Source organism: Salminus brasiliensis, chromosome 12, assembly GCF_030463535.1.
Source record: "Salminus brasiliensis chromosome 12, fSalBra1.hap2, whole genome shotgun sequence".
NCBI lineage: Eukaryota > Metazoa > Chordata > Actinopteri > Characiformes > Bryconidae > Salminus > Salminus brasiliensis.
In genome coordinates this window covers 28,634,755-28,651,878 of record NC_132889.1, presented here as the reverse complement: position 1 = coordinate 28,651,878, position 17,124 = coordinate 28,634,755, and the positions used below count along the sequence as shown (strand labels likewise).

At 40.2% G+C, this 17,124-nt stretch overlaps 3 protein-coding genes across 3 annotated transcripts in view; 1 reads left to right on the top strand and 2 right to left on the bottom strand.

The window, feature by feature from the left end:
- Nucleotides 1–8,306, top strand: part of doc2a (double C2-like domains, alpha) — a 42,191-nt gene extending 33,885 nt beyond the window's left edge. The window contains 2 exon segments of the mRNA XM_072694306.1: nt 430–526; nt 1,687–8,306. Coding sequence (XP_072550407.1) covers nt 430–526; nt 1,687–1,823 — 234 coding nt within the window. The 3' untranslated portion in view covers nt 1,824–8,306.
- Nucleotides 1–17,124, bottom strand: part of sgf29 (SAGA complex associated factor 29) — a 103,588-nt gene that overhangs the window by 66,026 nt on the left and 20,438 nt on the right. The window lies entirely within an intron of this gene.
- LOC140573972 (uncharacterized) lies at nt 13,322–17,032 on the bottom strand. Its single transcript, XM_072693621.1, has 2 exons — nt 16,737–17,032; nt 13,322–16,433 (listed from the first exon to the last, which is right to left on the bottom strand). Exons 1-2 carry the CDS (start codon nt 16,924–16,926, stop codon nt 15,667–15,669), a joined length of 957 nt encoding a protein of 318 aa, XP_072549722.1. The 5' UTR covers nt 16,927–17,032; the 3' UTR covers nt 13,322–15,666.

The following is a 17,124-nucleotide window of genomic DNA, read 5'->3' as shown; positions in this document are numbered from 1 at the left end:
TACATGTATGAGTGTATGTATGATGTGTCACCTCCATGAGAATGAAATTCACAGTAAGTGTTAATGAGATGTCTGGTCCGATCTCGCCCCCCATCCATCCCTCTGTCCCTCGCTCGTCTCTCTGGTGTGTGTGTGGGCACTGAATATCATCAGTCAGTATGAGTGTCTCGTTTTCATTCCCTCAGTGGTTCCCCCGGCAGCACGGGTTCCTGGTGCTATTACTCCACTGGGCAATGTGGAACCAAGCCCTATAGACCACCGGTTGCTATCTGCTCAAGAGCACATAGGCCTGACCGAGCGCACTCAGCAGTACCATCACACTGCATCGCTCCTGAACTGGCCGCAAGGGAAATGACGATTCGCCACACAATCCCACAGAGTGTCGTTTGTCTGAGGATTCACCCGTTCTATATTTTATTGCTTTCACAGGAGTTCTTTTATGAGATCTCCCTCTCAGAACTGGTCAGCAAGACACTGGAGGTCACAGTGTGGGACTACGACCTGGGCCGCTCCAACGATTTCATAGGTGAGAGCTAAAGCGATATGCTATCGATCTTTCAGACGTGACACTGTGCTGGATGCTGAGAACGATTGTGGGCGGCAAACTGACCGGTGCTGTGTTTTTCACAAACCAGCTTGTTTCCATTATTGAGGATAAATAACATTCACACCCAGTGAAAAGCTTCAGACAGAAGAATTTCAGATATCGAACATGTTTAGCTAAGGTTTGTATAGACTAGTTGACTGATCGGCTACCAAATCCACTAGACGAGCAGCATAATTGAATCACAGCGGTGTAAAACACAGTGGAGTCCAGGCAGAAGGACAGAGAACAGAAATCAGTTTTTCTGCTAAACACACACCCACTGCAAGCTGTGTAAGACCACGCAGCAAAAGAGCATTGTAAGACTGGGTACTGCCACTGCTGTTAATTGCTTCAAACTAACTTCAGGAGTAAGTTCTGAAAATTGGATACCATCAGTGTTTCTAGGTCAGAGATGATATCTTGCTTTGAAAGGCACATGGGTGTACAGAGATAGCAACTGGAAACGACTAGCATTTAGTTTAAGAAACATTGTTTGTTTCCCATCAGACTGATTAAACTGTCAGAGGCGAGATTCTTCAGATTTAGGCTGAATCTTACTGACACACAGTAAAAACTTCAACCTCAACCCATAGCCTTTGCAGCTAAGTTAGACCAAATTAGAGAGCTACAAACAAAATACTTTACTAGTTAATGATGACAAGATGACCATATTTCTGAAAGTCTAGTTGACTAGTGCAATTTAATAGTGGAGCAATCCCTAGTCTTAAATCCCGTTTATACCTGGTCACTACATGCGAGGATCAGAATTGGATATCTGGATAGGGTATTTGTCTCTCCAAGACGCATTCAACAACCAAAACCCATCCCTGTACAACCGATATACCCAGTAATAATTACCGCACAACAAACCATTTTGCATATTCTGTCTGACTAACCAGAGACTATCAAGGGTAAATGCATGTGGGTAAAATCGTATCAGGATACAATCCAGATACTGATCACATGAAGTGACCAGGTGTAAACAAGGTCTTAGTCAACTACGTTTGACCTTTGGCTGAACTATTGGGATTCAACACCACACAGGCACAGGGACAGAAAATCTGTCCATTCACTCTAATGTAAAGAGCTCTGTGCTGCAGGTGGAGTGTGCCTGAGCTGTCACTCTCAAGGAGACGCCCTGCGCCACTGGATGGACTGCCTGAGGAACAAGGGGCAGAAGGTGGAGCGATGGCATGTGCTGACCAATGAGCTCCCTCAAAGCACCTGCCAGGACTGAAGATGGAGTGACAGTGACTGGCTGATTGTTAAACGTGATGTGTGGTGGGCATTGAGATGGCTGAGAAGGCTGTGGCGGGGTCTCTTAATGCTATATGGAGCAGATATGCTGGAGCTGGAGATTACAGCAGGGATGCATTCAAGCAATTCAGAATTTGTGCACAATATACTGTAAAAAATAAAGGTGCCAGGTGTAACCAAAAAGGCTTCCTTGGATCAAGAACCACTTTTGATTCACTATAGGACCTTTCAGTGGATGGTTCTTTTAAAGTACCTTTGAAGCATGTTTAATTAACTCTTAAAGTTTCTTTACAGCAGCTTTAAAATACATGAAACATCATGAAACATTCATGAGTAGTCCCTATCAATTTAAAATGACTGATATTTAATAGTTAGATGATTAAAGTATATGATGTTGGTATGTTGTGTTGATGTCCCTCGTTTGATCTTGTTTTATTCTACTAGGCTGAGCAAAGTTAGGTTGCTGTAAAATTCTCAATATTAATTTCTATATTATTGAGCTTTGATTCATTTCTCAGAAAAAAGGCAGGTTCGTCCTAAATGCTGTTGTGATGTTTGTCATCAGACTCATCAGAATGAGTTTTTAACTGTATTATGCTATTAACCCAGAAAGTGTACTTAACTTACAAACACATTACCTTAAATAAATAGATTAGTTGAACAAATTAAAAAGATACTTAACGCTGTATATTAGAACAACTTAAATACTTTAGGTTAGAATATCTCAAAGTCTTAATACTGAATTAAATCATTTGAGTCAACATTACCCAAAATCTCAACTGAATTGTATTCCCTCATTCCTTAATTGAGTATTATTAATCACTGAATAGTCGCATAATAATCACAAGTACATAAAAATACTCTAACAGTCTTCAACACCGAGGCCAGGCAATCAATCATTATATAAAATCTAAATGTACAACCAAGAGAATGTAGCCTGGGGGGAACTACTACACACAGTCTAAACATAAGTCATACCCTAAAGTTCACCATATGTCATCAAAACAACTCAGTCCACTCAGTCAATATAATGTGAAATATTCCAAAAGGTTGATCTCACTCAAATGAACATGTATAAAAAGGTTATAATACATATAACAATATGTAATATTGAAGGTCTATTTAATTATTTTATTAAGAAGTGCAGTTAGGTGTGTGTGTGGGAGCATCAAGACTGATCTATAAAACCATGCATGATTAAAATATTTTTTAATGAATTATTAATAGCACATTAAAATGAGAGAAACAGGTGGTAGTGCCAGATTTCATTGAAAACCGCTGATAATTTTCCTTTATAAATGAAACCACGTGTTCCGGTCTGTGAAGTGCCGTAAATGTAAATCAGTTATATCTAACCAGTTCTATCTAAGTTTCACCAGTAAAAATAATTAATCAATAATTATTGTTTTTAAAACCTCACCCTTGTTGTCAGCACTAATGAACAAATGGCCAAAACACCAATTATTGAAGCCTCACTTAGCAAGATTTTCTTTCACCACAGTTTCAGTCAAAGTCTGTGTGGGCAGAAGATTCCCAAAAACTGACGCAATCACTGTTAAGAGCACATCGAGTGAAGTGAAGGGGATGGTAAAGTAGGATGAGGCTGAAACTAGTGGAACAAAAGACTGTTTCAGCCCTGTCTTTAAATCTGTCTTTTATGAATTGGCCTTTTTTATATGATGAAAGCCTCTTCTCGCCTCTTCCTGACTGATGAAGAAAAAAAGGGTTGTTTAGTGTTGTTCATTCATGTCATGTTGGAGCTTTGCTATTGGTCCATTCATCATGAAATTTGTAAGCAATGTGAAGGACAACTGCCAGAATAATTCAAATAATTTCAAAACATGAACAAATGATACAATATACAAATCGTCACTGATGGGCAAATACATTGCATCTCGGTTTTTGACTTTGTTCCTGTTTTGTCAGTGTGAATCTGGCAGATGTTCTTATCATTGGGTCATCATTTCATGATAAATGAACCAACAGAAATGATCTAAAATGTTCCACTACTCTTTTGGAGATAAGAGTTTTTCTGCATGACAGCAATGAAATGTGTAACAGTACGTGTGTATTTGCTCTGTAATAGTAGTGTTAATTGCATTAAGTAATGAAGTAAGTAGTGGTTTATGTATGTATGTGTTCATTTAACCACTTCAAAGCCTTTCTTATGGGAGCCCATAAAGAGCCCAGTGCTCCCATTAAACAATACTCGTAGGAGCCAAGACTGTGTACACACATACTAAACGAGAGTGACTACTGAAGTAGGTCTAGAGACCAAGCTTTCCTTATGTATGGTCAGAATCATCTAAATGAGATGTATGAGTGTGAAGAACCTTTTCTGAAATGTCCACCACCAAAGAATCCTCGACTGAGTTGTGGCCATGCATTAAAACCCATTCCCACCTTAGTAAGTTGTTGCCGCAAATTACTATGAAGGGATGTCAACGAAGGGGTTCAGTGTGTACCCAAACCAAAAACAAGGCACCTTTATTTTTATAAGCCTATACCATTGGTTCCTCGTCCTAGAAAACCTGCACAGGCCTGCACAATTTAGTATTCTCCAGCTCACACACCCACTTCAACTCAGGGCTTGTTTATTAGCTGATTAGTTGGATCATGTGTGTTGATGGAGCAATGGAGACCTCTAAAATATGCAGACTGGGGGTTCTCCAGAATTTGGATTAGGAACCACGGCTGTTTAAATGTCTTTTGGAACGAATAATGATGCATAGATTCTGCATGACTTGACTGCATCCTGCACTGCACGTTCTTAGTAGGAAACTATGAGGGCCGGGCTACCAGTTGCCTTTTAACCCGATGGACCATCCCTCTGACTCTCTCTCTCTCTCTCTCTCTCTTTCTTTCTGATTTTCTCTCTCTCTCTCTTTCTCTCGCTCTTTCTCTATTTGCTGCACGTTTTATACACATTTTGTAACAAGTGAATTCTAATCCTCATAGATCCCCATGTAGCATTATCCTCCTGACTGATCGCCGTAGAAAATGTATTTCGCTGTTCAGTGCTTCAGTATCCTCTGCTTCTGGTCAGAGCTGAGAAGAGACATGCAGTAGCTACATTCAACAAACTGTGGGGAACGTGCAATGTGCCTGCCGCAAATTCACCAATACCTTGTACCATACAGCGTTGCCATGAAAAAAAAAAAAGAAAAAACAAGAGGCTCCCCAGAAGCCCAGGTTTTCAGCTGTGTGAGCTGGTTCGGGTTAGAGAATGTAACAATCCGAGTTCAGGATTAACTGGTCAGTGAAGCATCTCAGATGTGCTAGGATCTCAGGTTGCTTTTGAAAATGACCTACCTGTCCAGGCTCTGCCCACAAGAGCGTTCTTGTTTTATAGCAACTGTTGCAAGGTTGGACAAGCTCACATGACTACACCAGACAAACAGACCTTCATATAAAGGGCCCAGTTTTCTAACAGCATTTTAGCATTGGCATTAAGGCCATTATAACTTGTGGAGAGAGTTTTGAGAGTGTTGCTTGCATTTGGGAATCATGTCATCTATAGAAACAAATATTATTTGAAATGAATAATGATGCTACAGTAGGGATAGGCATGTTGTAATTCAACTCAATTTTATTTTATTAGCTCTTTGCATTTTTTTGTCCTATATTTGTCAGTGGCATGCAAATGTTTGGGCACTGGTTAAAATTTCTGTTACTGTAAATAGCTAAGAGAGTAAAAAGCATTAAGCTAAAGAGGATGCATTTCCTTAATATTTTAAGCAGGAAAGCTTTAAAAAAACTACTACTGTAATTACTACTGTAATTTCTTAATTACATTACGAATGGGCAGAATGGCTACCTGAGATTTATTCATATGTGGAATTCTGAAATCTAGTGCTGTCTGCATGTAGATGTTGTAGTTTATAACTTATGTAGTTCACTATATAGGGTGAATACACTATATTGTAGAGCACTTTCAAAAAACGATTGTCAGCAACATGGTCTTCGCATGAACAGGACAAATACAGACAAAATACTGCTGGATTGCTTGAAGTCCGAAGCCTGCTGTGTTCCAAAGCCTAGGCTGAAACCGAGGTAGGCTGAATTTCTCAGCCATTGCACCTTGGGAGGCTGTTCCAAAGTGAAGGATTCTTTGTATACAGCCCAGAAAAGCAGCGTATCTTTGGAGTGATAGAGCACACAACTAATGTATCCTTCCGGGCCCTCAGTTACACACAGTTCTCTGTGCACGTACAACCACGAAAATTGCGGAAACCGAAGCCTCCAGAGAGAGTTTGTTAAAAAATGTTTTTATAATTATAATTCATTTCCGTAAAGAAATAAAAAAGCACACAAGTTTCCTGCCACAAATGCAAGGGGGAGGGGGATCTTTCCGGTGATGTCTCCTGGTTAGACTGTTCCACCAATAGGGTACTAACAAGAAGTTTTCATAGAACAGTCAGGTGATGTAAAGCTTTGAAATTTACATCACTTGCCCCTTCCTAATCATAACTGTGAACAAGCCATAGCCCTAAAGAGGTCTATAACCTTGGTAAAACTTATCTGAGCACTCACGTCTCTTGAGCATGGTGCTCCTTTTCTTTTTTTTACACTAAAATTGTACTGAAAAATACACTAATCTTACTTTAAATTACATTTACAGCAATTTTGACATACCCAAACCTTTGCATGCCAATTTATAGCAGGGTTTAATTGATAAGAATATTAATTTACAAGAAACCTTTTTATCCAAACACCACAACTATGCAAATGCTTATTTCGATTTGTGCTTTAAAGAGTTTTTTAAATGTCATGTTGGTGCCAAGATCATTTTGATGCAAATGTTGTCGTTTCAACTTGGCCTGAAGTTTTGAGTAGTAATGGATTAGGCCATTAGCCTATTAGCAATTAGAATTATGCAGAGTTGGTTGTTTTCTTATGCATGGTGTGTTAACAGTGATTTTAGCCTTTTATTTCTGATTTTTTGACCAATTTTAAACTCTAAACAAATATGTAAGTGACACTCCACATTATCTTGTGGATCCTTCAATCCTTCAAGCAGGGCATACATTTTTTAATGGTCGAGGAAACCAAGCCTATATAAAATTACAATGATGGCATATTGTGAATCGAAGCAGAATCTAAGAGTTTCTCATTAGGAATGTAGTCTGAGCCTCAGAAGCTCCACTCACATGTAAACCAAGATTCTAAAATTTATTGTGTGTTAAAAGCTGGTCACAACTGTCAGTTTCTGACTGGTTATCTGCATGTCCATGTAAACACACGTCTGTTCCGTGTTTGTATTCCACCTTAACATGAATCAGTAGTTTGTTTTCCCAGCTGTTTTAGTCAACAATAGCCAACAGCTGGACATTGTGATGAAGAATAAGCCTATCCATATATATCTTTGGGACTTTCTGCAATCGCTGCACCAGAACAGCGGAGCTTTGATAGGCCATTATGCTAAGCAAATGTTGCTAGGCGAGTTAAGTGCCATAAAGTGGCATTGGGGAGTTGGGGATGGTGGCTGGTGGGGTGGTGATCATTGCTCTTGCACAGCTCTTGTTCCTGAACGCAATAAAATTTTCACAGCAATGCTCCAAAATCTACTAGAAAGCCTTCTCTAGACAGTTAACACTTTTTAAAAGAAGGTATTGGAAGGTATAGGAAGACACAATAAATCAAGTGTCCCAATACTTTTGTCCAGATAATGTAGTTCAGTTCTGGTCCTTAGCTTTGTTTTGTACTTTGTGGGACGTATGGGATTTATATTGTTCGCTTGTCCTCGTTTGTCCCTCATCAACCTTTTAGATGTCTAAGGAACCTTTACACTCTCACTTCTCTGGATGGAGCTATTACTCTAGAACATGGTTCATATGAAACCAAAAGTGATTCTTCTGTGGCGTCTTCCAGAGTCACATTAGAAGCACCTTCGTTTTGAAGAGTAGGTATGTGAGACTCGGTGGTGAATGGGACTTTTTAGGTCATATAAAGCTTGTCCAATCCAGCAAACAATAGCTATAAAACAATGAATTTATGTGTTTACAAAGACAAGGATGTGTCAGGTCAGAAGTGGAGCAGAATATGATCCTGGATCACCGCAGCTGCTCTGAGATGCTTTATAGCTACTGGGCCTCCTACAGGAACAAGATTGACCATTAATTTTTTTGTAGCATGAAGCAATGTTTACAGCATTTTTAGCCTGACCCCACAATGTTTTCCAGGGCTTTGAATCTCTCTCCATTTGCTACTGTTCTTTTTAATGGGTTTTACAGACATGCTATGATATTCATGCTCATCGATTTCTACAGTTTGGGACTGATATGTTTACATGTGCAGCGTCCTGGGAATGTGTCCGCATGCCAGACGGTGCAAGTGTGAGTTTATATTTTGCTGTGTTCTCTTGGTATTTATTGAGTGTTGTATTCTTGAGGATTTGTGATTGCTACATTTATATGAAGTGTTTATGTACAATTTGGAAATACAACTGGAATGCATTGCTCTACAGCTGGGCTGCACTGCGTCATTTATCTACAGCTCTAATGCAGTTCTTCATTAGGCTAAAAGTAGAGGAATATGACAGCAGAGGAATATTGACCCTTAGTTGGTCTGGTTTGTTCAAAGAATTTAAAGTAGCTCAAATGAAAACATGTCATATTACAGCCCCCCCTCACCACCATCACCACCACTCCTTTTCAGTCTTATTAGAAATGCAGTTCTTCATTAAGCTAAAAGTAGAGGAATATGACTGCAGAGGAATATTGACCTCAGTTGTTGTGCTTTGTACAAAGAAATCAAAGTAGCTCAAATGAAAACAGCTCATATTCTCCCCCTCCACAATCCTTATTTCCACCTAAGCAACCTGCTGATCTATACTAGCATCCATATGTGTCTAAAAGAGAGGGCATTAGCACTAAACCTTAACATCAGAGAGAACGTACCTAATTATTACATGAGTGGAAGGAGTGCATTTAGGCTTTTTGTAGGCACAAACTCAAAAGTGCTACACTCCCCACCAACAATCATATAATAGAATAAATTATAATATAAAATAAGCTAAAAATAAAGATTGTGATCTTTGCTATCACAGGCCACTCTCACACTATTAAGTAACATATAGATATCAGCAAGCCATTTGCTCTTACTGCTCCATAACTTTTTGGAGGAGCTGGTGTTGGGGGACACTGATCCAAAATCCACATACACTATATGTCCAAATGTTTGTGGACACCCCTTCTAATCAATGCATTCAGCAACTTTAAGCTGCCCCCACCGCTGACAGAGATGTGCAAATGCGGGCACACACACACAGCTTGTCTAGTCCCTTTAAAGATGTATTGCATATAGAGTAGGACTCTCTGGAGCAGATGAACACGAACCTATTGGCACCATGCCTAATGCCAGGCATGAGCTAGATGGGTATAAAGCCCCTCAGCAGTGTGAGCTGTTGAGCAGTGGAACTGTGTTCTCTGGAATGATGGTGCTTTATCCAGGACGTATGGGAGGAGTTGGAGATGAGGTTGAGTGGTGATCATCCAACATCCTGACCTCACTAATGCTCTTTTTGTTAAATGCAATCCTTACATCAATGCTCCAAAATTCCCTGGACAGAATATACAGTTACTCCAACAAAAGCAGAATGAACAATATTAGTACCCTTGATTTCGGAAGAATGAGCTCAGAATAAATGAGCAGGTGTCCCAATTGGCTTCCGTTGCACCACACGGACCACTCTGACCCTAAGGATCTCTCTCTTGTTTATAATGCATCTCATTCACTGGGAACTATGTTTTCAAGTGGATCCTTCACGGCCTTCAACATATATTTATAATTTATAGCTCTAAAATATTAATGTTAACCAATAACTCCAAATACTACATTAAATATGAATTTCATCACAATATGTATGTTACACCATTCTTGAAATCATATTTTACTGTGTTAGAGAGTTAAATATTATGTAAAAAAAAAACAAAAAAAACACAATGCATATATGCATATTAGAAGTACACTGAGCCGAAAACACACATGGTTTGTGAACTAGCTATGCTAAATTGCCCCTAGGTGGAAGTGTGAGAGTGAATAGGTGTGTGTGTGTGGTACCCAGCAATGGACTAGCTCCATATCCAGGGGGTTTTCTTGCTTTGTGCACCATGATTCTCAGTAGGCTCTGCACCCTCTGCGATCCTGACCAGAAAGAAATGGATGAGAAGACGATGGAAGGATGGACGGATGGACAGATGAGAAGCTAATGGTTAGCATACACTGACAGTTGTGTTACACAACGGCAGTGAAAATAGCAAATGACACTAGGAGGTAGGTGGAAGCGGCTGGGGGGACTCATTAGTTGTTAGTTACAGGACTGACTGGGCCTACCTAACAGAAAAGCAACTTTTTAGCTAAGTGTGAGGAACAGCTCTTGTAGGGTTGTAGAGCCATGCTGCAGTTTAATGTTTTTTGTGTTCTGTATCACTCTCATTTTCAACTGATCAGATAATTAACCTGCTTCTCTGGTGTATCAGAGCAGAGAAATCAACAAACTGTGCTTCGGCCTGGTCCTCTTTCTCTGGTTTACAGTAACACACACTTGTTGTAGGGCTCCCTTGTTTTAGTTCTCCAGGAAAAAAAAAATACTTTGCAGCACTGCCCCCTAGTGTATATAGTAGACGTTCACGTGTCATACATACAAATACATACATTTTTATGTTTATAGAGTATCAGCTGCTTGATTTCCAAGCTAAAATAATGATATCCTTTTCAATAGAACTGACATGAATTTGTCAGTTATGAAAGCTTTAGTTTTAGTACTACACAAAAGCACAGGAGCCCAATCGTGGCCCTGAAGTTCAGATCCAATCACTTGAAAAGTTGTTTGGCGAAGGCTGGGATGAAATGTGGCATTTCTTTCCTGCACATTTTAGAGCTAAACTTCTACATATTTGCTGAATGTAACATGTCCAAACCTTTGATTGTATTTAATGTGTAAATACCTCATGTTTCTTGCATATACATCTTAGTGTGAGAGTTTTTTTAGGTCCTATGCCAAAATCTTTTAAGAACTATCTGCAATAGGCTTTCCTTGACCATATTTATTTATTTATTAAATACAAATACACTCACAAACTCTCACTTTGGCTTGTGGGCACTGTCTGTTCACTTTTTGATGGACATCATGCACTTGGACACTATATTTATGGAGTAGTATTTAGTGGCAGTATGTGATTTCTGACACAGTGAAAGACATCAGTATGCAGTCTCTGTAATTGCACGGTAGTAATGCAGTTGACAACATCCCCATCAATACAAGAAATGGAAAAACTTGCTGTTTGTGCTGTTAGCCAATCCAAACAGCAGAAATAAAGCCAGCACTAATGAAACAGATAAATGGGCCTATAATTATTTTTTCTCAGATTTAATGGAGGCTGGGAAAAACAGAAATGTGGAAGGACATTAATTGCCAAAATTGTAGAAGCGCTTACGTGCTTAAACATACTGTCAGGGCACAGACTCATTTTTTTATTTTATTTTGAGAGCAGCTGTTATTTTGCTTGGTACGGTGTCATTAGCTCCTCTCCAGGTGGTTAAAGCAGTTCTTACTACAGCAGATGTGGTTCTTACAGCTGAGATGCAAGTTTGAGTCCCAGCTACGCCACATCATCCAAGGCAAAGCTTCCTGAAGACATACAGACGGGTGACAAATGCAAGGGAAAACTTGATAAATTGAGCAGTTAACATCCTACTGTGCTCTGTGACATTTGGAAGATGGTGGCAGGAGGAAAAGATCTAAGTGACTTTAAAAGAGACTTCAGGAGTATTGGAAGAAGCTTCAGTCAGAAAGACTGTTAGACTCTACAGTAGTTCAATGGGAACAGAGACCTAAGGGCCTTTATTTAGGCCTAACATACACAATCAGTGGCCACTTGACCCCTACAGTGAGGCCTCCAGTGTCTCTAATATCTTGGGGAGGTCCTTTTACTGCCATGGGTCTGGGTCCTTCTAGAGCAGGGGTTGGGAACCGAGGCCTGGAGTCTAGCACAGTCTGGTGTTTTCCCTGCTCTAACCAGCATCTAAACCTGGCAACTAATGGGTGAGTTGAATCAGGTATCTTTGAGCAGGAAACCCAAAAGGTGTCCAGCCCTTTAGGACTAGAATTCCCTGTTGTTGTTCCTGGAAGGATGGATTCCTATGCAGTTTGGTGGTGCAATTCCTGCTCAATTAATCAGTGAATCCCCAGGTTTGGTAGTGTGTAAGAGTAGGGTAAAACACCTAACTGTGCTGGACCCCAGTCTTGATCTCCCTACTCCAGCCTCAGAGGGAAGTGTCTCTGCAAATCAATAGATTGTTATTGCTATGGCCTTTGCAGTCATCGGTTCGCAACCCAGTTAAATCCCTAAGGGAGATTTTACACTGACATGTTTGAGGGCGTTCTTCATCAACATCATCAAAACCCCAATGGTGACGGAAGTATGGTTCTCCAAGAATTCATACCAAAACAGACTGAAGCTGTTATGGCAGTTTGTTGTGCCCAACACCTTCTGAAAGCTTTAAGTCGATTTGTTCTTTCATTTGTCCCCCATCTGTGATTTACTGCATCACGACTGAAGAGAAAGGACAGCAGTTGTCATCTTATTACTGTCAGTATGAGCCATTCTTTCTGTCAGGCATCTAAGCTGTTGATTGGTAGAATATATGTCTTAAGCATTATCTCTGAGCTTGATGACATACAATGGTGTGTGACCAGCATCTTGAAGAGAAGATGAAGAGCCAAGTTTCATTTAACAGTGCAAGCCTTCTAGACTGGCAGTGTTGTTATGAGATTATGAATATACAGTTGCAGTTGGAAGTTTACATACGCTTATCATAGACAGTTTGAGCACATTGACCAAACACTTTTGGTAGCCATCTACAAGCTTCTAGTTGGATATCTGACGACTTGTCTTGGCAGAATTGATGGAGTTCAATTAAATCAGTTGGTTTCCTGGCAGAGACACAACTTTTAAGGTTAGCCAGTTAATGTTTGTGGACACCTTTTTAGCATTCAGCTACTTAATAGTACTTAATAATACCGAATAGCAATGCACACACACAGCTGGTCTAGTCCCTGTAGTGAAGTACTGCCAATAGAATATGACTCTCTGGAGCAGATTGGCACCATGCCTAATGCCAGGTGTGGGCTAGAAGGGTGAACCCCCCCTGCATTGAGCTGTGGAGCAGTGGAATTGTGCTCACTGGAATGACGGTAGGTGCTTCATCCATCCTGACCTCACTAATGCTGTTCTCGCTGAGTGCAATTCAATTCTCACAGCAATGATCCAAAGATCTTGTAGAAAGCCTTCCCTGGACAGTAGACACAGTAGTAGTTCTTCAACAAAAGAAGGATAAACTCCAGTTTAATACCTTTTATTTCAGAAGAAACAATGAACGAGTAGGTGTCCCAATACTTTTGTCCAAACAGTGTACTACATACTACATCCAGTGGAACAAAAACACTGGTTGGTAATTATGTGTATATAAATGCACTGATGAACTGATCTGAAAGTGCCACTTCAATTTCATTGATTTGTGTAATGTTAGTAGCAATAATAATATTAATAATAATAACACTGGACCATCACAAATGTTCCAAAATGACTGGGAATAAACTCTTTTGACTAGAATGGACAGTAATTGTTACACATGTATTTGCTTTTACGTTACTGCTAAGTTACTGTTTTGTAGATGCAATATTTAATATGAGCATTTTTGGGAGCAAATTACACTTTTTAAATATTTTACATCCAAAAAGTCTTTATGGGCCTTAAGTGACATTTGATAGTATATTCAATGTGCTTTAAAAAATTATTCCAAACAGACCAATCCAAGCCAAATTTGAGACACACTTAACAACAATGCAATGTTCTCAGGTCAGTCAAGTCAAGACTGCCTCCCAGGTTCATTATCATTCACTTAACCAATTATCCTTTCATTCCAAGATGTCCATAAGGTCTCTAGTCTATGGAAAGTGAATCAATATCACCTGCTGACAGAGAGGACAGCAGTGCCATTTAGAAAGTGAGAGGGGGATTATATTTACAGTCTCGGGAGCACAGCAACTGCTGTAACCTTTAGCCATGATGGAACGCAGCTCATATCTGTGCAAACATATACGGTTTAGTAAATCCTGCCAAAATATGTGTATGTGTGTGTGGGGGGGGGAGGGGGGGGGGCGAGGGAGGGATGGATGGAAAGTAAAACAGCTTTCAGTGACATCCTGAATTTTATTGAATTTTACTGAATTTTATTATGCATGCCTCCTCAAAAAGAGATTTTTGGAAGTCTTGAGTCTTTCTAACACATACAAACCTGATCAATGTAAAAGCTCCTTAAATATAAAAAACTCAATAATTGATTGAAAAAAACATTTGTAATTACAAGGAGTAAGGTGGGAGGTGATGTAAGTACACCTGGAATCATCACCATCATCAGCAGCAGTGGACCATGCCCATATTTAAGGTCAATATTCATCATCATTTAGAACTTGAGGTTGTATAGCATAGTGGATAACACAACTGCACTCAAATTGACACACTTTGTCTGTGCAAAACACAATACTACACCACCAACAGTCCTTCAGCAACAAATTACTCATACTCTGATGAAACAACATCATCATCAGGCAAAGCCATGGTCATGTGGCCTACTGGCTATAATCTGGAACTGTCTAAGCATGTCTGAGGCCTCAAAGTAAATGTGGTTCACTTGCAAAATATGATATTCAGTCACTCTCAACCCAAAAGAAGCTGATCAAACAAGATGTTTATTGTCTTAAGTTTGCATCCTTTAGTTCTGCACTGGGGTTCCAAGGCTAATGTGGCTAACACGCAATAAGCTTATATCCACACCAGGTTAGCACTGGGTAAAGCACAATTCTACTTTTTTTTTTTTTTAAATGTGGGCATAATTCTGTCGTCAGGTGTTTCAGAGTGGTTTAATGAAAAATGCTTTGTTCTAGAGAAATTGATCAAATCATATTTATTCACAGCCGATGACATTTTAAGAGCTAAATCACAGAAAACTTGCAAAATGGTTCCAAATATACTGCCTGATGCTGGAAACAGTTTTTCCTGACAATGCTTGGGCCCAACACTTACATTGCTTAAAAAAAGGTGGAAAGGTATGTCCAGGATGTTGTAGGACAAAATACTTCCGGCCTGTCCATATGTATCTGGACATTTTATAACCACTGAGGTTTCTGTTTGCATTTTGGCCCCCAGCCCACCTGAAAATACTGTTCTTTGCTCACTGAAAACTGAGCTTTTTGAGATTTTAGATTCCAACATACGAGTAAATCTAAATACTGTCCTGTTACAATTATATAATGCTCTATTACTGTAGCACCTGACATGGGGAGTAGTGTGGCATTTGGGATGAAACTCTTCATGAGGTACTGTCGCCCTATACAGAGCTAGCATGCTCAAGGGACTTAGTTAGTAGTTTTTGTTTTTTTTTAGTTCAGTTTTACCACCATTCTTGCCATTGAAAACATTATATTACACCTCCAAGTTGGCTACACAATGGCTGTTCTTGAATAGGAGACAAAGACCCCTGGTTTCTAAAACCACCACAGTGAAGTAAGTAGGCTTCTCTACAGTAAAGCATCTCATATCAAAACCACTCTGTATGACTTTGTTGAAATGACTCAATAATTCAGGATTTTGTAAAATTTTCCTTTAAGTAATCTGATATACATTTAATTTATGTCCGAGACATGATGGGAATTCCTCTTTTGCGCAGATAATGTCCAAATACTTTCTTTGTAATACAGACACCATTTTAAAATCAAGAAATTACAGCATGTAAATAAACAAAAGAAAAAAGCCTGAACATCAACATTTCCCATGTTTCATACGGAGGTGTTTTAACAGAGCTGATGTTGTGTACTCTTTAACGCCGCGGGAGATCACTGCCTGGCACATGAGACACACCGCTTTGCTGCAGTCCCCCTCTTTTAGGGAGAAATACTTCCACACAGGACTGGATTTAGCTATGGTTCTCTTCTGCATTTCACAGTGTCTGCTGGTACAGTGCAACGTGTTATTGCATATGATTCGGTTTGCGTAGCTGAACGCTGCTCGAAACTCCACCGGCCGGTTGTGTGGGGCAGACTGTGCAGAGTGAGGGACGTCGATAGTGCACGGCTGCTGAATGGCTGCTTGTTGTACCCTGCTCTGGTCACTTATTTCTGGAATTATATCCCAGTTATGTGGAGACCAGCCCCGTTTGCCTGTGTCCACAACGTCCGTGGTAGCACTTACATCTGAATTCAAGTCTGTATTAACTGACTCCGTTTTAATCTTGACAGGGAACTCGTAGTCCATTATCTCCTGGTCCACGGCCTGCGTGTTTACACTGGAGGTACACTGGAGATGGTCCAGAGTGTAGTCTGTCTGCGTTGCACAGGTCTCCCTGGTCTCAGGCTCCAGGTCATCTTCTGCAGGGTAGGAGGGCTGCTCGGTTTTAATGCTACAGTTTTCTTCCTTCAGACCCCGCTGCTCGCTCTGGCTCTCCTGGGTCTCGGTTTCCTGCTCCAAGCTTGAGGTGTAGTCTTGCTGTTCATGGGTCATGGGGGAGACCACGGCGGAGTTGACCACACCTAACAGGCATGAAATAAGTTAGTCTGCATGCTTGAGAAAGCAGCTGACCTCGTCATATTTGAGGCCAGCAAATAAACCAATAATCTGGTCAACTTAGATTCAACCATAAGACTGACTGTGAATGACTGTTAAGCCCAAACTGAAGGAGCTCAACCACACTGTTCCCATTCAATTAGGGCTCGGGTACTGTTGACATTGCTAACCATTGCTGGTCAACTACTAGCTATCTAGCTTTCTAAGAATATATTGCTAGCTAGAATATTATGTCTATTAAATCAAACCTCTGATATCATACATCTTACCAGGATTTGCTTGTGTAACACTGCATCCTGTAACCTTTAACATTTCCTTTAGATAATCGTTTTCTTTACGTATCCGTGCCGTTTCCTCCTCGTACTCCTTCATCGTCATGCTTACCGTGTAGATTATCTCATTTAGCGCCGCCGATAGTCGCTCGGACAGGAAAGAGTTTAAGCGGTCTAGTTTAGTCATTTTTACTGCTTTTAAAAACTGCCTTTAGCTTATGTTCCTGATCAGGCCTGTTCGGGCACAGTAAACAAACCCAAGACGCTTCGCTCCTCTCATATATCCAGCTAGAGAAGCTCCAAATGGAGACAAAGTGAATCAGCAGGAGGTGCTACACTGCCACCACCTGGCCAGGAGAAACAGCGTCGACCATAACAAACCTCA